This window comes from Babylonia areolata, chromosome 30 (genome assembly GCF_041734735.1).
Source record: "Babylonia areolata isolate BAREFJ2019XMU chromosome 30, ASM4173473v1, whole genome shotgun sequence".
NCBI classification, from domain to species: domain Eukaryota; kingdom Metazoa; phylum Mollusca; class Gastropoda; order Neogastropoda; family Buccinidae; genus Babylonia; species Babylonia areolata.
The window spans coordinates 13,078,967-13,103,338 of NC_134905.1; the positions used below are offsets into that span (position 1 = coordinate 13,078,967).

The 24,372-nt window shown below is 44.4% G+C and overlaps 1 protein-coding gene across 2 annotated transcripts in view; it reads left to right on the top strand.

Annotated features, from left to right (window-relative positions):
• LOC143275320 (uncharacterized) overlaps positions 1–19,559 on the top strand; it is a 29,053-nt gene extending 9,494 nt beyond the window's left edge. The window contains exons 6-11 of one of the 2 annotated variants that reach the window (XM_076579327.1): positions 3,118–3,197; positions 4,096–4,422; positions 8,420–8,937; positions 11,179–11,311; positions 16,008–16,211; positions 19,189–19,559. In XM_076579327.1, the coding sequence (XP_076435442.1) occupies positions 3,118–3,197; positions 4,096–4,422; positions 8,420–8,937; positions 11,179–11,311; positions 16,008–16,211; positions 19,189–19,413 (1,487 nt within the window). In that variant the 3' untranslated portion in view covers positions 19,414–19,559. The remainder of the gene's footprint in view (positions 1–3,117; positions 3,198–4,095; positions 4,423–8,419; positions 8,938–11,178; positions 11,312–16,007; positions 16,212–19,188) is intronic. The other variant, XM_076579328.1, reaches the window with a different exon arrangement.
• The last annotated feature ends 4,813 nt before the right edge of the window (positions 19,560–24,372 follow it).

The following is a 24,372-nucleotide window of genomic DNA, read 5'->3' on the forward strand; positions in this document are numbered from 1 at the left end:
AAGGTACATGTCTGTTGAGGGTGTGTGCGTTTGTGTGTGCGTGTCTAAGATCTCACTGAATGACACAGGAAATGAACAATGAGTGCCCAAAGACATCTGTCAGTCAGCTCTAGCCATTTAGGCAGCCTGCTGTGCAAATGATTCCGTTTTGGTAAAGTGTTTAGAGCTTGGTCTGTAACCGAGGAAAGGTGCTATGTAACAATCATCATCATGATCAGGGCATCTGATGGTTGCACATGAATATGCCTCCCTGATGCTTTGAAGATGCAAAGGACACACTGCACATTCATTCTTGTTCTTCTTTCCACTACCTCAAGGCCTGACTAAGCGGGTTGGGTTACGCTGCTGGTCAGGCATCTGCTTGGCAGATGTGGTGTAGCATATATGGATTTGTCCGAACGCAGTGACGCCTCCTTGAGCTACTGAAACTGAAACTGAAACTTTCCACTACACAGCCAGCATCAGATTTTGAACTGATCAGAGGCCCTGGTTATAGGAGATCAGTTTTGAACTGATCAGAGACCATGGTTATAGAAGAACAGTTTTGAACTGATCAGAGACCATGGTTATAGAAGAACAGGGAAAGAGTAGAGGGGTTAACAGTGATAGAATAATGGTCCCTGGAATCCCCCAAGATTTTTAATGATACAGTGATCAGAAACCATGGTTGTAGGAGAACGGGGAAAGAGGTAACTGAATGATGGTAATACTAATAGAATAATGGTTAGAGAGTACCTGGAATCCCCCAAGATTTTTAACTGATCAGAAACCCTGGTTACAGGAGAACGGGGAAAGAGTAGAATGATTAATGGTAATAGAATAATGGTTAGAGAGTACCTGGAATCCCCCAAGATTTTTAACTGATCAGAGGCCCTGGTTATAGTAGAGTGGGAAAAGAAAAAAGCAAATGATGATAAAACTAGTTGAGTAATGGTGAGAGCGTCCCTAGGACTCCAAAGATTTTGAACTGATCAGAGGCCCTGGTTATTGGAGAACAGGGAAAAGAGTAGAGTAATTGATGGAACAAAAGGGGAAAGGAATGACAGAACCAACGCCAGGATGCAGTTTGTGCTTCAAAAAACAAAAATTACCAGCTGGAGGATGGGTACATTATCGGAGCAGTCAAAGAAAGGGGAATTAGTGTTGTGGTCAGCCGGGATATTGTATGAGCATGTAGTGTCTTCAGAGATGCCAGCTGTCACGATTTCGTCAATTTTCTTATGCTCGATGGCAGTTTGTTCCGATGTTGCGCCAACGTCAAAATTGTTCCGACAAGTTCATTTTTGACTACATAGCATGGTGACAAGCTTTCCTGTCGAAACATAAGCCAGAAGCTTTAGACCTATTGATCACAAGCCCAGGGCAGTCACAACTAACCTTGGTCTCACGTGATGATGCTCAGCTAATGGCGTACGTGTTTACATTGAAACAGCATTGAGTGTAAAAGTCAGCTTTGCCCAAACAAGAGAGAACTTGGCTAAATCGAGTGTGTGTATGCCTTTTTTCTTTTTTTTTTTTTTTTTTTTTTGCTGCCCCATCATCTGCACCGTTTCAGTGGCATTACTCCCACGCCGCTCATTTAGATTCCCCCATACACGACCACACCAGGGTTCGTTCATCACAGTTCCATTGTCAGCAGTCTGCAGGGAACCATCGATATTAGGTCACCAGGAGGCCACACACCAGAGGAGACCCTGCACTGCTGCTGAGTCACTTCGGTGGTGTTCAGTGGTGCCTGTTCTGATTTAACGTCCTTAGAACACCACCTACTAAGCCTACTAATGACAATAATAGCTTAGTCGCGGAGCCAGACTGAGTGAGTGTCCCTCCCAGAGTGGAGACCACCACCACGTCCCTCAAACAACAGCCCCCCATGAATCTTCCGACACTGAAGACATTGACAGGACTCACCCCAAGCACAGAAGTGGAGGGGCATCGAAACTGAGGTCACCATGAGAGCAGGGCATGAAAGGCCACAGACTTTGAGACTGTTTTGTTTATATTGATGATGATGAAGGAGGAGGAGGATGACGATGATGATGACGATGTTGCTATGGAGGTCCATTTTGGTTTGGGACTGCGTGACAAGGTTGTACTCTACGCTTCCTGTCATAATGATATCCTGGCGTTAACCAGGCCTGAGAGATACAGACACTTGCAGTGTTGGTCATGTAATTAGAGCAACACACCCAAAGACACATCCTTGAAGTGGATGACACTCAGCTGTGTGGTCCCAGTCTCCCCATTTAAGCCCACGGCACACTCGACTCTGGTTAGGAGCCGACCACGGGCTGAAAACCCACCTCCGTTGGGATTCGAACCCGTGTCCTCCCAGCCGTCAGTCCGCGACGCTAACCCCTTCGCCATGGTGGCTGGTTTTGTATGCCTTGTTTATAAAATGTACGTTTGCTGATGTCGAGTCCGAGCATTCCAACCAAATTCAAAATGTTCCTACCAAATTTCCTGATTGTTCCTACAAACACTTGACAGGGGTTGGCATCTCCAGGTCCAGGTCTTGAAACAATCATACAAGGCAAGGATGGTATTCCTCCATCCCCACCCCTCTCCACCCTCTCCCCAGACTGGCCCTTCACCCTACCGTGGGGATGCTGGGCGCTTTTTCAGTATTAACAGTATCCTCCCACCTGTGAATTCCGCGTTTGAAATTTCATCTTTTCCATTGAGCACTCTCTTTGTTTCTGGCCTTTTCTTTTAGAATCTGTCTGTTGTCTCTTCCTCGTTTTTTTTAAATTTTTTAAATTTTTTATGTTGTTGTTGTGTTTGCCTTGCTTGTCCATTCACCTGTGTTTGTTTTTTGTTTTGTTTTTTCAAGAAAGCCTTTTATGTTTTTAGTCTTTTTCTGGACTTGATTATCGATACAGTATTATTATTATTGTAGTCTTTTTGCGCCAAGGATGTGTGAGATACTTGTTGGCAATTTTTAGCTTTGAATGACTCTTATTACATCAGTGTGACTACTTCTGTCAAAGTTCATATTCTGTGTTTCCATTGTTGTTGTTTTATTATAATTAGTAGTAGTTGTAGTAGTAGTAGTTGAAATATTTTATAGTTGACAACTACGAAATGAGAACCGTTTGTCACCTGTGTGGTTTTCAGCCAGCAGCGGAGCCAGAATGCAGACGCCACTGCTGGACTTCTTGAAGAAGCGGAAGGAGGAGCGCAGAATGACTTTCCAGGTAGGAGGACATGAGCCGTTCTGAAGCAAGTGCGAGGGAAGAGGGGGTGTGGTGTGGGGGTGGCTTGGTCTGCAGGGGTCACAAAGCAGGACGTCTGATAATGCATGAACGTGAAACCGACATCTTTGGAAACAGAGAGGAGGAGGAGGCAATATAAAGCATTAACAGGTGTCCCAGACTCTCTGGAAATACAAAGGATGCAATATAACACGTGAACATGCGTCCCTGGTGCTTTGGAAATAGAAAGGACTCGGTAAAATGCATGAAAGTGTCGCCAAAGTTTTGAAAATAGAAAAAACGCAATGTAACACATGAATTTGTTCTTGACACTTTGGAAACAGAAAGGTTGCAATATAACACGTGAACATTTCCCTGACACTTTGGAAACAGAAAGGGTGCAGTATAACACATGAACATGTATACTCGACACTTTGGAAACAGAAAGGTTGCAATATAACACGTGAACATTTCCCTGACACTTTGGAAACAGAAAGGGTGCAGTATAACACATGAACATGTATACTCGACACTTTGGAAATAGAAAGGTTGCAATATAACACGTGAACATTTCCCTGACACTTTGGAAACAGAAATGACTCAATATAACACATGCACATGCGTACCCAACACTTTGGACACAGTAAGGACACAATATAATGGATGAACATGCATCAGTAACACTTTGACAGTAGAAAGGACACAGTATAATGCATGAACATGTGTCCATCCCCCCCTGTTAAGCAAGAAACCATACAGGCAGGTTGATGGGATGCTCTAAGCAGTAAGTTGTTGGAATTGTATGCCATTGTCTCACTGTTATGAGTAAACAGCTTGTTGTTTAACATAGAATAAAACTTTTTTTTCAGTCTGAAAAATTCTAAATGCGTGCTGATGACAGAAAATGAAGGATGACCGCAAGCGCAAGGAGATTGAGCGGCGCCGGAACAAGGATGAGGACCGCCGGCGGCCCCCCAAGGACAACCACAACCGCGACAGGGGGGGCGACGGAGGGGGCCACGACAGAGACCGGGACCGGGATGTCCGGGGAGACAGGAACAGAGACAGGATGCGTGACCGGGACAGGGAGCGAGGAGGAGGGCGCCACTGGGACTCTGAGGGTCCCCCCATGTCCCGCGGGGAGAAGGATCGGGATCGGGACAGGGACCGGCGAGAGAGGGAGAGGGGGGAGCGCGAGGACCCGCTACAGCATCAGCAGCCGGTGAAGGTGAGGGGGTTGGATGGGGGTAGGGGAGGAGGTTTTTGTGGGTGTTAGTTGATGGGTTTGACGTGTGTCCATGTGTGTTGGGGTGGTGGAGGGGGTTGGGGAGTGGGGCAGTACGTGTGGCAGGATGTTAGTTGATGAGGTGAGGGGGTGGAGGGGAAGGTGTGCATGTGGGGAGGGGGCAGGAGGTATTTGTATTTGTATTTCTTTTTATCACAACAGATGTCTCTGTGTGAAATTCAGGCTGCTCTCCCACAGGGAAAGTGCGTCGCTATACTACAGCGCCACCCATTTTTTTTGTATTTTTTCCTGCGTGCAGTTTTATTTGTTTTTCCTAATGAAGTGGATTTTTCTGCAGAATTTTGCCAGGAACATCCCTTTTTGTTGCCATGGGTTCTTTTACGTGCGGTAAGTGCATGTTGCACACAGGACCTGGGTTTATCGTCTCATCCGAATGACTAGCGTCCAGACCACCCTGAAGGTCTAGTGGAAGTGGAGGAAATATTGGCAGCTGAGCCGTGATTTGATCCAGCGTGCTCAGATTCTCTCGCTTCCTAGGCGGACGCGTTACCTCTAGGCCATCACTCCACAATGTGTGGAGGGATGTTAGCTGATGAAGTGAGGGGGTGGTTGGAGAAGTGGGGGGGCAGAAGGTGTGTGGTGATGTTAGTTGATGAGGTGAAGGAAAGGGGGTAGGTGTGGGGAGGATGTTAATTGATGAGGTGAGGGAAAGGGGTGGAGGGAGGTGTGGGGAGGATGTTAATTGATGAGGTGAGGGAAAGGGGGGGAGGGAGGTTAGGGAGGTGTGGGGAGGATGTTAATTGATGAGGTAAGGGAAAGGGGGTAGGTGTGGGGAGGATGTTAATTGATGAGGTGAAGGAAAGGGGGTAGGTTTGGGGAGGATGTTAATTGATGAGGTGAAGGAAAGGGGGGAGGTGTGGGGAGGATGTTAATTGATGAGGTGAAGGAAAGGGGGGAGGGAGGTGTGGGGAGGATGTTAATTGATGAGGTGAGGGAAAGGGGGGAGGGAGGTGTGGGGAGGATGTTAATTGATGAGGTGAAGGAAAGGGGGGGAGGGAGGTGTGGGGAGGATGTTAATTGATGAGGTGAAGGAAAGAGGGGGAGGGAGGAGTGGGGAGGATGTTAATTGATGAGGTGAAGGAAAGGGGGGGAGGGAGGTGTGGGGAGGATGTTAATTGATGAGGTGAAGGAAAGAGGGGGAGGGAGGTGTGGGGAGGATGTTAATTGATGAGGTGAAGGAAAGGGGGTAGGTGTGGGGAGGATGTTAATTGATGAGGTGAGGGAAAGGGGGGGGAGGTGTGGGGAGGATGTTAATTGATGAGGTAAGGGAAAGGGGGGGGAGGGAGGTGTGGGGAGGATGTTAATTGATGAGGTGAAGGAAAGGGGGGGAGGGGGGTGTGGGGAGGATGTTAATTGATGAGGTGAGGGAAAGGGGGGGAGGGAGGTGTGGGGAGGATGTTAATTGATGAGGTGAAGGAAAGGGGGGGAGGGAGGTGTGGGGAGGATGTTAATTGATGGGGTGAAGGAAAGGGGGTAGGTGTGGGGAGGATGTTAATTGATGAGGTGAGGGAAAGGGGGGGAGGGAGGTGTGGGGAGGATGTTAATTGATGAGGTGAAGGAAAGGGGGGGTAGGTGTGGGGAGGATGTTGATGGGGTGAACAGGTGGAGGGAGGAGGGGGGTGTGTGGGGAGGGGGCGGGAGGTGGATATGGGGAGGATGTCAGTTGATGAGGTGGAGGGGTGGAGGGAGGAAGGGGGTGTGTGGGGAGGGGGCGGGAGGTGGATATGGGGAGGATGTCAGTTGATGAGGTGGAGGAAGGGGGCGTGTGGGGAGGGGGCAGGAGGTGGATATGGGGAGGATGTCAGTTGATGAGGTGGAGGGAGGAAGGGGGCGTGTGGGGAGGGGGCGGGAGGTGGATATGGGGAGGATGTCAGTTGATGAGGTGGAGGGAGGAAGGGGGCGTGTGGGGAGGGGGCGGGAGGTGGATATGGGGAGGATGTCAGTTGATGGGTTTGACAAGTGTCCTGACTTTGGGACTGTGGGGGTAGAGCTTGAAGGAAATCCATGTTTTTAATTGGTTTTAAAATTTTACATGGACTGAAAAAGCTTGTGTGAATTGTTTTGTGTCTTTTTTAAATGTTATTTTCAGCATTTTCATTTTGTGTTTTTTTATTTGGATCTAAATGTTGCATGGACAAAGTGAAACACAGGTGAATTGAGACTCTGTTATGTTGTTTAAATTTACTTTTCTGACATTTTTTTGGGTCCTCTTATCTGTTTCCTTTTTCTTTTTTTTCTTTTTTTTGCTGCTCCATCATCTGCACCGTTTCAGTGGCATTACTCCCATGTCGCTCATTCCGAGGCCCCTATACACGGCCATACCCAGGTTCGTCTCTCACAGTCCTAGTACCGGTAGTCCACAGGGAGCCATTATGTTAGGTCGCCAGGAGGCCACACACCTGAGGAGACGTTGCACTGCTGCTGAGTCACTTCGGTGGTGTTCGGCAGTGCTTACATGTATTCTGATTTAACATACTTAGGACACCACCTACTAACGACAATAATGGCTTAGTCACAGAGCCAGACTAAGTGAGCGTCTCCCCCTGAGTGTAGACTGCCACCATGTCCCTCCAACGGCAGTCCCCCATGAACTGATGAGTGACTGTCCCTGAAATGGTCCTCTGTGCAGTCAGATGGGCTGTAAGCTACATGATATAATTTGAGACTAGTTTTGATGCCTCTTCAGGTCCATGGCATCATTGCTGCCTGTCTTTTCTAGCCCACAGTACGTCAGCAACAGTTTGCCAGAGTTCTTCTGTCTAGAGATGCCTGACAGCAGCATAACCCAACATGCTAGTCAGGTCTTGAGTGCATGCATGTATATATGATATTGTGTCCAGAGAGGATTAATTTTCTTCTGCAGAATTTTGCCAGAGAGCAACATTTTTGTTGCCTTGGGTTCTTTTTCAGTGGACCAAGCCAGTGCCATGCACGGGACCTCAGTTTATCTCCTCATCCGAATTTTAAGACATTCAGTTTGATTTTTCAGTCAAACCTGGGAGAAGGGGTGAGACTGTGAATCAAAGAACCCAGACCCCTGTAGATACTGTATTGGCAGATAAGGGTGTTAAGCATTCTGCCACCATCCTCCTTAGTACCAAAACGCGAGTCATGTTTTTTCAGGAAACCCCAGGGGGGTTACATGAAAATGGTAAATATTTCATGTGACTGATACAGATATTACCTCTTTCGTTCCTATTTTCCTATGATTGTGAACCATTACTCTCCATTGTTCCAAGATTCTTGCCATATGTATATCCCCTTCATTCCTGGATTTAGAGAAGAGAAATAAAGTATGAAGTATGGTACTTATTTCGGAGACTTACAGCAACACAGCTCATTACAGTACACTAAAATTGTCATACACTGTTGTGTACAGAATTGATGTGAGAAGTTTTCTGTGACCATGTTGACACAATAGGGTGACATCTCTGGTGACACTCAGGTGTAAAACAAGTGACTTTTGGGTCAAACACGACGCATACTAGTACTTACTACATGCAGGACAGTGTTTCCATAACCCACTGAACGCTGACACAGATTATGGGCGTATTTGATCTTCTGCTTGTGTATAGTTTCCACATGGAGGTTCAGGCACAAGTGGGTCTGCACATATATTGACCTGGGAGATTGGAAAAAAATTCCACCCTTTACCCACCTGGCACTGTTACTGAGATTCGAAACCGGGACCCTCAGATTGAAAGTCCAACGCTTTGACCTCTCGGCTATTGCACCCATTTATTGGGAGATAAGTGCATTAACCATTTGCCACTTTGCTCAGATTGAAAGTCTAACGCTTTAACCACTCGGCTGTTACACCCGTCTGTTGGGAGATATAAGTGTGTTAACCATTCTGCCACTATCCTCCTTGGTCGGTACCATAGACATGATAAACTGGAACGACGACCCTCTCTTGCAGCTGCTGAAGAACTTGGACCGGGAGAGGGAGAGGGAGCTGGAGAAGGACCAGCAGGGCAACAAGAACAGCGGGCGGGAGAACCTCCGCTTCTCCAAGGAGAACCGGGAGCGGGACCGCGCTGAGCGGGAGAAGGTGGTCAAGGGTGAGAAGACCCCGCCTCCTCCCGACAAACCCAGGGGAGGGGGAGGCAACAAGGCAGGGCGGGATGGCGACCACCACCACCACCATCGGGGGGGAGGAGGGGGAGGGAAGCCCGGCCGAGATGACCGGCACCCCGTGGAGAAAGGTCGGGGAGGGGGACCTCAGGGCCGTGAGGAGAAGTACCGCCAAGATGACCGCCCGTACTCGGGGCGCAGTGGGGACAGAGGTCGTGGGGGCGGGCGAGGAGACCGCCAGGGGTACAGGGATAGGGACCGCCCCAGGAAGGACGGGGAGAGGGAGAGACCCAGGCAGGAGAGGGACGGGGACAGGGACAGGAACCAGCCGAGAGACAGAGAGAAGGACCGGGCCGACAAGAGGTGAGTGACGGTGGGGAGGGAGAGTGGCGTTGCCTGTGAACCATTATGTGTGATGTAGGGAGGGTGGTGTTGTTGCCTGTGAATTGTGTGTGATGGAGGGAGAGTGGCATTGTTGCCTGTGAACTGTTGTGTGTGATGGAGGGAGGGTGGTGTTGTTGCCTGTGAATTGTGTGTGATGGAGGGAGAGTGGTATTGTTGCCTGTGAACTGTTGTGTGTGATGTAGGGAGGGTGGTGTTGTTGCCTGTGAATTGTGTGTGATGGAGGGAGAGTGGCATTGTTGCCTGTGAACTGTTGTGTGTGATGGAGGGAGACTTGTGTTGTTGCCTGTGAATTGTGTGTGATGGAGGGAGAGTGGTGGTGTTGCCTGTGAATTGTTGTGTGTGATGGAGGGAGAGTGGTGTTGTTGCCTGTGAACTGTTGTGTGTGATGGAGGGAGAGTGGTGTTTGTTGCCAGTGAACTGTTGTGTGTGATGGAGGGAGAGTGGCGTTGTTGCCTGTGAACTGTTGTGTGTGATGGAGGGAGAGTGGCGTTGTTGCCTGTGAATTGTGTGTGATGGAGGGAGAGTGGTGTTTGTTGCCTGTGAACTGTTGTGTGTGATGGAGGGGGAGTGGCGTTGTTGCCTGTGAACTGTTTGTGATGGAGGGGGAGTGGCGTTGTTGCCTGTGAACTGTTGTGTGTGATGGAGGGGGAGTGGCGTTGTTGCCAGTGAACTGTTGTGTGTGATGGAGGGAGAGTGGCGTTGTTGCCTGTGAACTGTTGTGTGTGATGGAGGGAGAGTGGTGTTTGTTGCCAGTGAACTGTTGTGTGTGATGGGGGGAGAGTGGTGTTTGTTGCCAGTGAACTGTTTGTGATGGAGGGAGAGTGGTGTTTGTTGCCAGTGAACTGTTGTGTGTGATGGGGGGAGAGTGGTGTTTGTTGCCAGTGAACTGTTGTGTGTGATGGAGGGGGAGTGGCGTTGTTGCCTGTGAATTGTGTGTGATGGAGGGGGAGTGGCGTTGTTGCCTGTGAACTGTTGTGTGTGATGGAGGGAGAGTGGCGTTGTTGCCTGTGAATTGTGTGTGATGGAGAGTGGCGTTGTTGCCTGTGAACTGTTGTGTGTGATAGAGGGGGAGTGGCGTTGCCTGTGAACTGTTGTGTGTGATGGGGGGAGAGTGGTGTTTGTTGCCAGTGAACTGTTGTGTGTGATGGGGGGAGAGTGGTGTTTGTTGCCAGTGAACTGTTGTGTGTGATGGGGGAGAGTGGTGTTGTTGCCTGTGAACTGTTGTGTGTGATGGGGGGAGAGTGGTGTTGTTGCCTGTGAACTGTTGTGTGTGATGGGGGGAGAGTGGTGTTGTTGCCTGTGAACTGTTGTGTGTGATGGGGGAGAGTGGTGTTTGTTGCCTGTGAACTGTTGTGTGTGATGGGGGGAGAGTGGTGTTGCTTCAATGCCTGTGAATTGTTGTACATGATGGGGGGAGAGTGGCAATGTTTGTAAACTGTTGTGTGATGGAGGGAGAGTGGCATTTGTTGCCAATGAACTGCTATGTGTGATGGAGGGAGAGTGATGTTGATTGTAACTGTTGTGTGTGATGGAGGGAGAGTGATGTTGATTGTAACTGTTGTGTGTGATGGAGGGAGAGTGGTGTTGATTATAACTGTTGTGTGTGATGGAGGGAGAGTGATGTTGATTGTAACTGTTGTGTGTGATGGAGGGAGAGTGATGTTGATTGTAACTGTTGTGTGTGATGGAGGGAGAGTGATGTTGATTGTAACTGTTGTGTGTGATGGAGGGAGAGTGGTGTTGATTGTAACTGTTGTGTGTGATGGAGGGAGAGTGATGTTGATTGTAACTGTTGTGTGTGATGGAGGGAGAGTGATGTTGATTGTAACTGTTGTGTGTGATGGAGGGAGAGTGATGTTGATTGTAACTGTTGTGTGTGATGGAGGGAGAGTGGTGTTGATTATAACTGCTATGTGTAATGGAGGGAGAATCGTGTTGATTGTGAACTGTTGTGCTGCTGCCTTGGGGGCTAGTTGGCCTTTTGGAACCTTCCCAGCACTGACAGTCCTTAATTTGAACCCTCTTGGCAGAGAGAGTGGGGATGTAACTTGGGCAACACACTCTCCACTATAATCAAATTCTAGCCCAGACAGTCGGGACAGCAGTTGCCTCCTCTGCTGTTCTGGTGGTCATAGTTGGAAACGACTGACTATCGCACAAAGCTATCATACAGTGATTGGTTGGTTGGTTTGTCTGCAGGGGAGGGGGAGCTGCGGGAAGGCGGGAAGGAGGTCGTGGTCGAGGCGCTGACAGCAGCAGCAGCGACAACAGTGGCAACAACGCCAAGCGTCGCTCCGAGCCAGCTGCCCCAGGGGAACGAGAGAGACAGCGAGTGAGTACACAGGATGTGGGAGTGGGGGCAGGGAGGTGAGGGGAGGGGTGTGGGTTGGGGTGGCATTGTGCTCAGAGGAACTGGGTGAAGTTGTGGAGTGCTGTGCTGTGGTTGTTGGTTGTTGTGCAAAAACCGTAGTAAGGTGTGTGGGTGTCAGGTGGGGTCTGGCATCAGTGCATTGTGTTTGTTTTGCCTTGTGTGTGGTGGTGTTGTTGCATGATGGTTGAGAAAAGAAAATAATATTTTGTTCTTACTTTGTTCAGTATTACTTGGTATGTTTTGTTTGTTTGTGTGCCAGTTGTGCATTACCTAGAAATTAAACGATTAGATGGTTAGATAACTTGGAAATGTGACTGACCAGTATTTGTGCATCAGCTCAGTTTTCTTCACTGTCAGTGTCTGGCAGTCAGATGTTGTTGTGGTGATGTGAAAAATAAGGCTAATCTTGCTAATCAGTTGTGTGTGATTAGAGTGTGTGACCGTTGAAGAGAGGAAGGAAACACAGAGTTTGAGTGACTCAGCTTGTTTGCTTTTGACTGTTTGTCGTATGTCCACAGTTTCATTCGTTGTGTTTGTGCTGTGACTAAGTTGTCTTGTAGCTGTGTTGTGTGTTTTGGATGTATTCTGTGTTGTGGCTGTGTTGTGGATGTACTATATGTTGTGGCTGTTGTGTGTTGTGGATGCAATCTGTGCTGTGGCTGTGTTGTGTGTTGTTACTTTGTTGTGTGGTGTGGCTTTACATGTGTTTTGGATGTGTTCTGTGTTGTTAGTACCTTGTCAGGAGTGGTGACTGATGCATGACTGGATGTCTCTTTGTGGAGTTTAGTGTGTATTGTGTAGTAGTTTTTATGTATATTCGAGGCAAAGATTTACTTTTCTTAATTAACAAAAAACCCAAAAAAAAACAAAAAGAACAAAAGTGTTGGAAAGTATCAGTTTGCCTCTCTCTCTCTCTCTTTCTCTCTTTGTCTTTTGGAAGGATTGGCAGCAGTACACTTTTCTTCTCTCCCAGTGAAGACTGGAAAGTGCAAGCTCGTCTTAGGCAGATTAGAACAAACTGTCAGATTTTTGTTGTTGTTTTCTTTGCAACAAGGAAAAAAACAGTTTTCAGGGAATTGAAATTTCTGGTCCATCCCATCTATAATGAGATTGGTTTGTTTTCTGCTTTTCTGTCTGTCTGCCTGTCTCTTTCTCTCTCTCTCTTTGTCTGCTTTCTTTCTTCTAGGGCTGGGAAAGTCTTGGGAAAAAAATATTTATGACAGTTTTTAAGGCTGGAGGAAAAGTTAGGGAAAATGAAAGAACAATTTCTAGGGCAAATCAAATCAAAAACACTATTAATCCACATGGGAATTAACTTGTGCAGTCATAGGCTCATTGTAAACACCAACATAAAATGATCATGCACAACATAAAAAGAGATTAAAACTAGTCAAATAAGAATTCCCAATAGCTGACCATAGACTACCCCCCCCCAAAAAAAATCTCCCCCCTCCCAAACACACTAACATACTCACGTTAAGACAATAGGGTATTGCACAACAATATTTACAAATGAAAACATCCAACAAATAAAGGGTATATATTACTAAAATAACACACACACACACACACACACACACACACACACACACACATGCACACATGTTAAGACCACAAGGTATTGTACAACAATACATATAAAAAAAAAATCCAGGAAATAAATCGTATATATAGTTAAAATGCACACACACTTAAACACACACACATACACTGATACAGATGGATGTAGGCATGTATGCACGCACATAGCATATGTCACGCCGGGCAGGAAAAGTCTTGGGGAAACTGAGAAGACAATGTCTCGGACCAGAGGAAAAGTTTGGGAAAAGGAGAGGACAATATCTGGGTATGGAAAAGTGTGAGGGAAAAATATGATTATGTTTGGCCTTCAGGTTCTGGAAAAGTGTTGGAATTTCAATAAAAACCATGGAGTACCAATCCACAAACAGCCAAATGCATTAAAGCACTTCGGGTTGTTTTTTTTGTGCTGTCTTTTCTTTTTCTGCTCCATGTTTTGAATTCCTTCTTGCACTCTTTAACTCACTCCATGCCAAGAGTTTTTGCCCTTGCCAATCCCTGAAAACCCAGGGTTTGTATAGGATGGGGAAAAAATTGTAAAAAAAACAAATAAACACCCAGACAATTGATATTTAGTATATGTATGCAAGGAATGTTGTTCCATATGTGTGCAAAAAATCAAAGTATTTACTAACCATCTTGATGTTGAACGCGGTATCCATATTTTGTGTATTTTTTAGCATTTTTGCACCCATCAGAAAGGTACACCAACATGTTCCACATCACATTCTAACACTATTTGAGGAACTGAAGACCTAGTGCATGCAATGAAGTGTGAACAGGTGGTGAAGAAAGTTGAAATTCACACATACAAAAAAAATATTGTCTCTACATAATGAAAATCAAAGAACAAAGAAAAAAACTCAACTGGCTGGGTGTTGACTGGACAGTCAGCTGACAAACCTGCTTTGCCAGTGAAGGGATGTGCAAGAGGGAAAAAGGAAAAATTGTCAGTCCAATCACTGGTGAAAACACTTGCAAAATCGTCCGTTTCCTCAGTGGTTTCGTCGTCTGTGTCTGTCTCATATGCTGGCACATGTTCCTCACTTTCCTCTCCATTGTAAACACTCTCTTCAGCGGCCGAATCTATTTCTAGTTCATCGGGATCTGGTTCAAATTCACTGTCCGAAGAATCAACATTATCTCCTTCGACATCAGAGCCTTCAGTTTGGATCATTTCCAAAGCATCTTCGACGCTGAGTAACATTTCACCTCTCCGACCGTGTCGAACACTTCGCCGTGACGCCATCTTGTCAAACAACTTACAAAGCTGACAGGGGGCACGCTTTGTTATCAACTGTGGTTGAGCTTATCGCGACACACACGCAGCGTGTGTGAATGAAAAGCTGACCAGAGGTGACGTAAGATATCACATCTACTTTTGATTTTCGCATCCGACGCGTCACTCCGACAGCACGACTTTTTAAAATCCAAGTCCGCATATGCGGACATTGGCATCCAACGCTTTCTCCGACGATGTCCGCATATGCGGACAATGGCAGCGAGTGAGTTAACTCACCATTCCTGTTGATCATCACTAGCGGTGTCTTCTTTTATTTGATTAAAAAGAAAACAAAATAAAAGACAAAACAAAAAAAAACAAAAAAACAAATCTGGTAAAACTCACATCTGCACTTTGATTGCTAACTGACAAGCTGACTCATTGTTGAAAGGTTTTTGTGTTTTTTTGGTGTTTTTTTCTTTCTTTCTTTGTGATATCTTCAACCAATTGTGGGTGGACTGTTTTTTCTGTGTGTGCGCTTTAACGTGAATGCCTCCTTTTTTCTGTTTTCTCTTTTCTTTTTTGCTTCCTTCTCTTTTCTCTTTTCTTTTTTGCTTCCTTCTCTTTTCTTTTTTCCTTCCTGGCCCAGCTATATAGAACTTCCACTTGTGGCACAGGGCTACATAAAGAGCAGTCCTTTTACAAACTCACTTCTGTCGTCTTCTCATTCTACTCCAGAATTACTTCATGATTACTTCCCCTGTGGACCAGGTTCGAGTATTCTTGTACCAACACACTATTCAGTTTTGTTCATTCTGGCTTGGTGACAGTTGGTATTCTAAACTGAACCGTTTATGAATTCAGGAAGCAAGAAAACAAAGCTTTGTTTGACCGATTAAATCAACAATTCTCCATCGATTTTCACTGTTTTGGTGAATCACCTTTTTTTTTTCTGCAGTGGTCTCATGTAGTGCTGGTCCAGGGGAGATGTAGCATGCCTGTAGCTGTGTGGTAGATTGAGTAAAGTTGGGCCCATGTCCATGTGGTAATATTTGATCAGGGACGCTTAGCTGCCAGTACAGTGTCTGGGAGGGTGTTGGTTCAATTCTGGCTCTCGCCCTTTCTCCTAAGTTTGTCTGGGAAATCAAAATAAGGGTCTAGTCATTTGGGTAAGATGATGCACACTGAAAAGGAACCCGTGGTAACACTGGCAGAATTCTTTAGAAGAAATCCACACTGATAGGTATACTAATATATATGTATACATACACTCAAGGCCTGACTGAGTGCTTTGGGTTACGCTGCTGGTCAAGCATCTAATTAGCAGATGTGGTGTAGCGTATTATGTATGGATTTTGTCTGAACGCAGTGACACCTCCTTGAGTAACTGAACTGAACCACCAGAATGTTTAGTTTAAATTGCCCAAGACAAAATCAGATTGGTAGGTATTTCAAACCCTCTACTTCTGCGTTATCAACATGCTTTTGATCTCATTTGGTCTGGTTTAAAATAAAATAGGAATGTTGATGGATGAGCCTGCTTTACATTCTATAGTCATTGGGTTTTTTTTTTTTTCGTTTTTTAACTTTTTAGGTTTTACAGTCAAATGGTTGATGGTTGGTTAAAGATAGTCTTTACCTTTATTTTATTTTATTTTTTTCTTCTTTTTTTTTCTGAGCACTTGAGTTGTGTGGTTCTTATTGATGCCGTGTGGTGTGGCATCAGTTTGTGTGGCTTGCTGTGTCTTCTGTGTGTGTGTGAGAGATGCACAACAAATATTTGACATGAGCTTGGTTGTTTTTTGTTGTTTCTTTGCCCCCCCCCCCCCACCCCCCCTCCTCTTAAACCACTTCTAGGGGGAGAGAACTGTAGAGGAGAGAAGCAGGGGGAGTAAGGAGGCAGAGGAAAAAGTGGATGACGGCGTTAAGTCCTCGGCAAGGCATGATGAGAGTGTAGAAGGGGTCAAGGCCGGGTCACAAGGTCAAGGTCAGGCGGAGTCTAGCGGCGACAGAGAGGGCGATGCTCATGTGGAAGGGGAAGACCGCAGAAGAAAACGAAAGGTAAATGACCCCGCTCTGGCGCTGTGTTTTAATTCTTGGATTATTCTATGTCGATTGGTAAGCCTTTTTTTTTTTTTAACTTGATATAACAAATGTCCAACTGTTCTAATTAACCGTTTGGGTTTCAAGTTTGTTTGGGTTTGGAAAAGTACACTCTGCTAACGCTTGTGTAACCCATAGTTAATTACAGTTGACACTGCACAGGTTCCTGTGGTGCTGGATGAACATTGTCCACCTGCCTTGTGCCAATCTGTGTCAAACTGCCAGGCCGTGTCAGTCATCTTCTGCTGATACCTTCTTTCCTTTATGTCTGTGAATAGATTTTTGTGCAATTGCAAGAAAAGAATTTGTCATCATTTGCATGGCCTGCATGTCACGTAATTAGAATGTTGCCAGGTGAGAGGAGAAAAGAAATGGATATATTGTACAAAATATGCTTTGCTTATTGTTGTTGTGTTTTTTTAACTGCCATGTTTGTGATTCAGTGAACATGGGCAGGCTTACTTGGCGAGTGTCATTTACATGTTGTATGGTTCTGTGACATTGAAATTATCTGAGTGTTGTTTACTTTTGCACAAAAATACAGATGAGTACTGTATTCTGCCTGTCAGCATGTTTGTTTGCTTGTTGTTGGTTTTTTTTTTACATGTGGTGTCTGTGGATCAAGTGGAATTGATGCATGCTGGGTATCTGTGGTCACCATACATTTTTCTCTGTGGTGATGCTTTGTTGCTGTTGTATTCAGGATTGTGATTCACTTCCTTAATTATCACACAGGAGGAAACATTGATGAACACATGTCCTCTTCTGGAAGCTAGCCTTTATGGTAACTGTACAGAAGTCAGTGATATAACATCACAAGTTACGTAAGCATTCATGTTCGGTAGATGTTCAGCGCAAATTTTGTTGTGAAGGCAGAAAACTAAGCTCTTCATGCTGCTGTCAGCATTCAGAAGCAGCTTTCATTCAGCTGTTTTCTTGAGGAAAAAAAAAAAAGAACTACTTGTCATTCAAAGAACTCTGAAACAGTAATTTGTCTTGTTGAAGCCAGCAGATTATCTGTAGATGTACATATAGATTATTTTTTAATCCTCTGTCAAAACATGGACAGAATGGTCAGAATCAGAGGCAAGTTCTTTGACTTCCTGTTCATGAATATTACAACACTTGTTCTTTATTTCATTTTCATTAAGGAGGAAGATGGCAGAAAGGTTAAGACACTCATCTACCAATACAGAGAGGGTTCAAATCCCACACTCACCCTTTCGCCAAAGTTTTACCGTGAAAATCACACTGAGCGTCTGGTCACATGGCATCATCATCATCATCATGTGTGTGTCTGTGAACATGGCATCATCATCATCATATGTCTGTCTGTGAACATGGCATCATCATCATCATATGTCTGTCTTTGAACATGGCATCATCATCATCATCATGTGTGTGTCTGTGAACATGGCATCATCATCATCATATGTCTGTCTGTGAACATGGCATCATCATCATCATCATGTGTCTGTGAACATGGCATCATCATCATCATATGTCTGTCTGTGAACATGGCATCATCATCATCATATGTCTGTCTTTGAACATGTCATCATCATCATCATCATGTCTGTTTGTGAACATGGCATCATCATCATCATCATGTGTCTGTCTGTGAACATGGCATCATCATCATCATCATGATGTTTCTGTGAACATGGCATCATCATCATGTGTATGTCTGTGAACATGGCATCATCATCATCATGTGTATGTCTGTGAACATGGCATAATCATCATCATGTGTCTGTCTGTGAACATGGCATCATCATCATCATGTGTCTGTCTGTGAACATGGCATCATCATCATCGTGTGTATGTCTGTGAACATGGCATCATCATCATCATGTGTATGTCTGTGAACATGGCATCATCATCATCATATGTCTGTCTGTGAACATGGCATCATCATCATGTGTATGTCTGTGAACATGGCATCATCATCATCATATGTCTGTTTGTGAACATGGCATCATCATCATCATCATGTGTCTGTCTGTGAACATGGCATCATCATCATCATCATCATGTGTCTGTGAACATGGCATCATCATCATGTGTATGTCTGTGAACATGGCATCATCATCATCATGTGTATGTCTGTGAACATGGCATAATCATCATCATGTGTATGTCTGTGAACATGGCATCATCATCATCATATGTCTGTCTGTGAACATGGCATCATCATCATCATATGTCTGTGAACATGGCATCATCATCATCATATGTCTGTCTGTGAACATGGCATCATCATCATCATATGTCTGTTTGTGAACATGGCATAATCATCATGTGTATGTCTGTGAACATGGCATCATCATCATCATGTGTATGTCTGTGAACATGGCATCATCATCATCATATGTCTGTGAACATGGCATAATCATCATGTGTATGTCTGTGAACATGGCATCATCATCATCATCATCATGTGTCTGAACATGGCATCATCAACATCATCATCATGTGTATGTCTGTGAACATGGCATCATCATCATCATATGTCTGTCTGTGAACATGGCATAATCATCATCATGTGTATGTCTGTGAACATGACATCAACATCATCATCATGTGTATGTCTGTGAACATGGCATAATCATCATCATCATGTGTCTGAACATGGCATAATCATCATGTGTATGTCTGTGAACATGGCATCATCATCATCATGTGTACGTCTGTGAACATGGCATAATCATCATTATGTGTATGTCTGTGAACATGGCATCATCATGTGTCTGTGAACATGGCAATGGCATCATCAATGTGTGCCAGTGAACATGGCGTCATCGCCATGTGTCTGTCTGTAAACATGGCATCATCTTCGTGTGCCTGTTTGCATGGCAACATCATCATCATCATTGTTTGCCTGTGTACATGGCATCATCATCATCATCCTCATTGAGTGCCTGTGGTGTTGCAGGAGCGGCCGGAGCGACAGCTGTATGTCCCCCGCAAGGCTCTGGAACGGCGCCAACAGCAGCAGCAGCAGCAGCAGGAGGAGGAGTCCTCCAAAGCCGTCCCCCTGGCAGAAGATCAAGGTCACAGCGACCGAGGAGAAGACCCTGAAAATAAGGTCAAAGATCAGGGCCCACCGGAACAGGAAGGGGCAGCCAAGGACAGAGAAAGCAGAGTGGATGATGATTAAGAAAAAAAAGAAAAGAAAAAAGATAAAGACAATAAAGGAAGAAAAATCGAAGGGCTCAGCATTGCATTGTGTTGCCCATTCGCCAGCAGTTTGTGAGATGTTCGTGGTGCAAAACATGGGAAGCGGTTGGTCCAGCAAAAATCAACGGTGGTGATGGTGGACTCAAACTCTGAGAGTTGGTTGGCGTTGGAATGGGGGAGGAAGATGGTTTGGGGGGAGAGGAGGGGTTGGGTGTGAGATGGCAAAAGAGAGACTGCTGCTGTTCCAGAGGATTGTCCAATCTTGGCAAAAGGGTGGAGGTGGTGGTTGGGATCCTGGGCGTGAAGCAGGAGAAGGTTGGCTGGTTGTCGTTACACAGGAGACCGGCTGGCCAGCTGACTTCCCACGACAAGGCTGGCTGAACACGTCAGGTATGAACGAGGAGATATGTGGGTGTCTGCATCGTTCACTGATGCAGCAGTCGGCAGGGTTCCTAGAGCACAGAGTCATGGAGGTCTGGAAAAGTCTTGGGAGAAATGTGAGACAACCATTTCCAGGGCTGAAAAAAGTCTTGGGGGTGAAAATGAGAGAATCATTTTCAGGGCTGGAAAAAGTCTTGGGGGTGAAAATGAGAGAATCATTTCCAGGGTTGGAAAAGTCCAAGGGAAAAACGTGTTTTGCCCTTCAGGGTTTGGAAAAGTCTTGGAATTTTCATAAAACCCATGACCAGCACCATTCTACAAAGAGCTAAATGTATTTAGAATAAACAAATGAGTAAACAAACAAAAAATTGATGAAAATCGATACTGGGATATCCACCAATCTCTTTCGTCAGCAGTGCAGCAGATGAATTCGGGATTCAGTATGGTGTGGAAAAGATCTGGAAAAAAAGTATTGGACTTTGTTTGGTCACATGTGTAGAACCCCTGAGTGGACAACAACTAAGTGACCACAGGAAAGGACTGACTGACCACCCACCACAGTCCTAAGATGGTTCGCACTCTGGTCTTCAAGGAACAGTCTTGGGCTCTGCCAACTTCTCCTGTAGGAAGAAGGGTCTTTGTTCAGCTGCTTGATTCAGGGTTTTTTGCGTATTCAGTGACTCACTTTTGTGGGGTTTGTTTGTTTTGTTTTTAATTGAGATAACTTTTTGCAGTTCTGGACTAGAATGTGTATGTACACAAAGCGTGTGTGTTTTAATGGTGACCCGGTTTCTGTGTGTGTGTGTGTGTGTGTGTCCTTGGTAAACTTTTAACTTAAGCATTTTCTCAGCAGCTGCAAATGGTAGAGGAATCAAACCAGAGAGAATGATACATATCCAGAGTTGCATAGAACTGCCAAAAATCACACACAGATTATTAATTCTTGGTTTTGTGTGTTTGGTTGTACCCCCACCCATCCACCCCCACCCCCCAAAAAAGGGGGTTTGGGGGGAGGGGGGGGGATTTGTTTGCAGTTTTGAACAACTCTCAAAGCAGTGCTTGTTTTGAAAACCAAAATGGCCCAGCGGGTCTCTGTAGTGCATTTGAAAGTCATTTCAAAGAGATCCTATTGTATTGTATTGTATTGTATTAACCATGGGTTCTTTTACTTGGCAAAGTGCATGCTGTGCACTTTGGATCTCGGGTTTTTCATGTCATCTGAAATTTCAGACATTATGATTCTGTGGAAAGTGATGATGGTGATTTGTGGAGGTACCCTATTAATTTTGCAGCACATAGCTGCAATGGTGCAGTAAGGTGTGTGTGTGTGTGTTGGTATGACACAGGTTAATGTGCTTTAAAGTAAGAAAAAGATGAAGAATGATTTGATGAAACGTACTGTTGTAGAGCTGTATCATGTGTATTTTGTGTCAAGTCCTCAAGTTCAGTTCGATTTTTTTAGGTTGCATTCTCTGATCAACGATTGATGAGTAATAAATGAAATGCATGATTAATTCATGTGTGGCATATTGATATATCTGCATTGTATACTTTGAAGTGAATTGAATGAATGTGATTTGCAAGGGAGCAGGGAGGGGGTTGTGCAAGCTGTGCATGTTTCTTCTTCATTCATGGGCTGTGACTCCTGTATACACATATGCATGGAGGGCTTTTACATGTGATTGGGGTTCAGGCACTAGCAGATCTGCACACAGGAGTAGCTTGGAAAAAAAGCTGATTCTTTATTTATTATATTTGTTTTATTTTTATATATTTGTTTTACTTTCTTCTCCTTCACAAGCACCTGGTGTGTGTGTGTGTGTGTGTGTAGACGTGATAAAGCCAGGCGTCTAGCATCACTGAGCAAAGACAGCAAACTGTATTGGAAAGAAGCAAAGCAAGTGTCTGAAAGAATGAACGTAGGAATATGTAAAGATATTAAAGAAAATGAATGGTTTGAGCACTTTCAGAATTTATTTACTCAGAACGAGGTTACAGTTACTGATAGCAGAGCCATTTGTGAAGTGCAATCAGAGGATTCAAATAAATGAAATATATATAATGAACTCAGTCATTCTATTTCAGAACAAGAAGTTGCAGATGCTATTTGGAAATTTAAAAAGGCAAGTCTTGTGCTGTAGACAGTATTTTGGCAGAAATGTTAAAATCAGCTGATAATATTGCTGTACATTTTTTAACAAAACTGTTTAACTTTCTGTTTGATAAGGGCACATATCCAGAACAGTGGGAGAAGGCAGTGATTCTTCCGTTTTTTAAAAAGGGAGGTAGTAGTTCAACAGACAGCTACAGGGGTGTGTCTTTGCCCAGTTTAATTAGCAAATGTTACATGTCAGTGCTAAACGCAAGACTTGTTAAATGGGTTGAAATAAATAAGCTAACAGAGTCACAGGCTGGATTCAGGCATCGTTATGCCACAACAGATCACATTTTTACTCTGAACGTGGTTATTTAGAAATCTCTGTCAAAGAAGGGAGGCAAGCTTTACACATGTCTTGTTGACCAGAGAAAAGCATTTGACGCTGCAGTAAAAGGCAAACATGCATGCATTGACTGTTTAAGATATATAACGAAGCTGAATGATATTCCCAAAGATTTTTTTTTTTTCCAAAATATTTGATGCTCAGGTACAATCCATTCTTTTGTACGCTTCTGACATGTGCGGTCTCAACAGACTTGATAATATCGAGAAGGTTCATTCCTTTGAATGTAAACGTTTTTTGAACGTACCACACACACACACACACACACACACAAACAATCATGACGATCCTTTCAAAAACAGTAAACAGTCGGACTTCAATACAATTTAATGCCCAGTTTGTCCACCAACAATGCGTAACTCGCTCACTGGGGACCAAAAAAGAAAGAAAAAAAATGGGGGAAAGCCACTGCTCATGCAGATCTACAGCTCAGACAATCCACTTCAACAAAGTATCACATCACGGCACAGCTGTCTGCTTCAAACAACAACAACAAACAACAAAAGTTGTCCTGTTTTCACAAAAAGGACTAGTAAATATATATATATATATATACTTTTTTTTTGTACACAGTTAAAACCGTACGGTTTATGAAAACGTGAACATGAACTGTCATACAACCGAAAAGCACCATAACGCAAATTCCTCACGCTAGAAAGATTCCGTCAGTATCAAACCCAGTGATTTCTCACTTCGGCGCATTTTCTGGCAGTTTTCTGAACATGAATTGACTGGAAGTCTAGATGCTACACTAATGGCAAGGGAAGGTTTAAGTGTGGTGCAAAGAAACACATTCCAATGACAGTCGGGAATATGGAATGGAATGACACGTGTCAAAGACAACGAAGAAGGAAAAGGAAGTAAAAGAACTGCGTTAATTTTTAATCAATATTCATTGCAAAGCAGCTTTTTAATGAAGACAATGGATAAGGATAAAGGGGTAAAAGAACCGCATTAATTTTAATCAATAAATTATTCATCGCAAAGCAGCTGTTTAATGAAGACAATGGATAGGGAAAAGGGGGTAAAAGAACAGGGTAAATTAACATTTATTGCGAAGCAGGATTTTAATACAATCATTGAGCGGGTTACTTTAAGAAACTGTCCGCTATTCAGTATTAAGAAATAAAGAAAAGGTTTATTGAAATCAGCTTTACATAGTTATGATGGACCTTGAGCCAGTTAACAGGGAGAAAAGTGTAACCAGGAAAAGAAATCGTTAAAATCGACTGAAAACAACTACACAATCACTCCGAACATTGGGCCAGTTACAAGAGTGGAATGTAGGATATACGCTAATCAGTAAAAGGAAACGTGATTTTTTATTGGAAACGAATTCACAGTACTTATAAACCTTGAACCAGTTATTGGCTATAAAAAAAAAAAAAAAGAAAAAAAAAGTGTGGGCTGCTCAGTATTAAAAAAAAAAAAAAAAAAAAAAAAAAGGAAGAAGAAAAAGAAAAGATTGAAAACAACTTTACAATAAATCTCGAATCATGAGCCAGTTACTGTGTGAGAACAACTTGCCACACACAGCCACACGAATACTCCTTCATTGGTTGTATGGGCACACGACGGGACAGGATGTATTTGTTGGGTGTGGGAATCGGGAGGGGGGGTGGGGGGGAGTTGAGAACGATAAAAAGGATAAATTAAAGGTCTCATTTCAGGGCAGTGAAATCATGTCCAGTGTCCAGACGGCTCGTTCTAGGCAAGCAGGGGTCCCGGGTTACCCCTCTTCCCTTCCGCCGCTCGACGAACAAAAAAGCAAAGTGGGCAGTGCTGTTTTTAATTAATGAACGCAACGTTTTCTGCAGCTCCCTTTCCCTCCCTCCACACCTCTCCCCACCTACCCTCCCCCTCCCCACCCCCACCCCATCCCCTCATCCCCCTTACCGTCCTCTTTTATCCGGATGGCTTCGTTCGGTTCTCTGCAGCCTTACATTGTTTTCGTTTCCTGACCCTCCGCCACCAAGATTGATGATAACAAAAATAATAATAAAATTAATGATAATAGATAATATTTAACAACAATAATTATGATAATGATAATAATG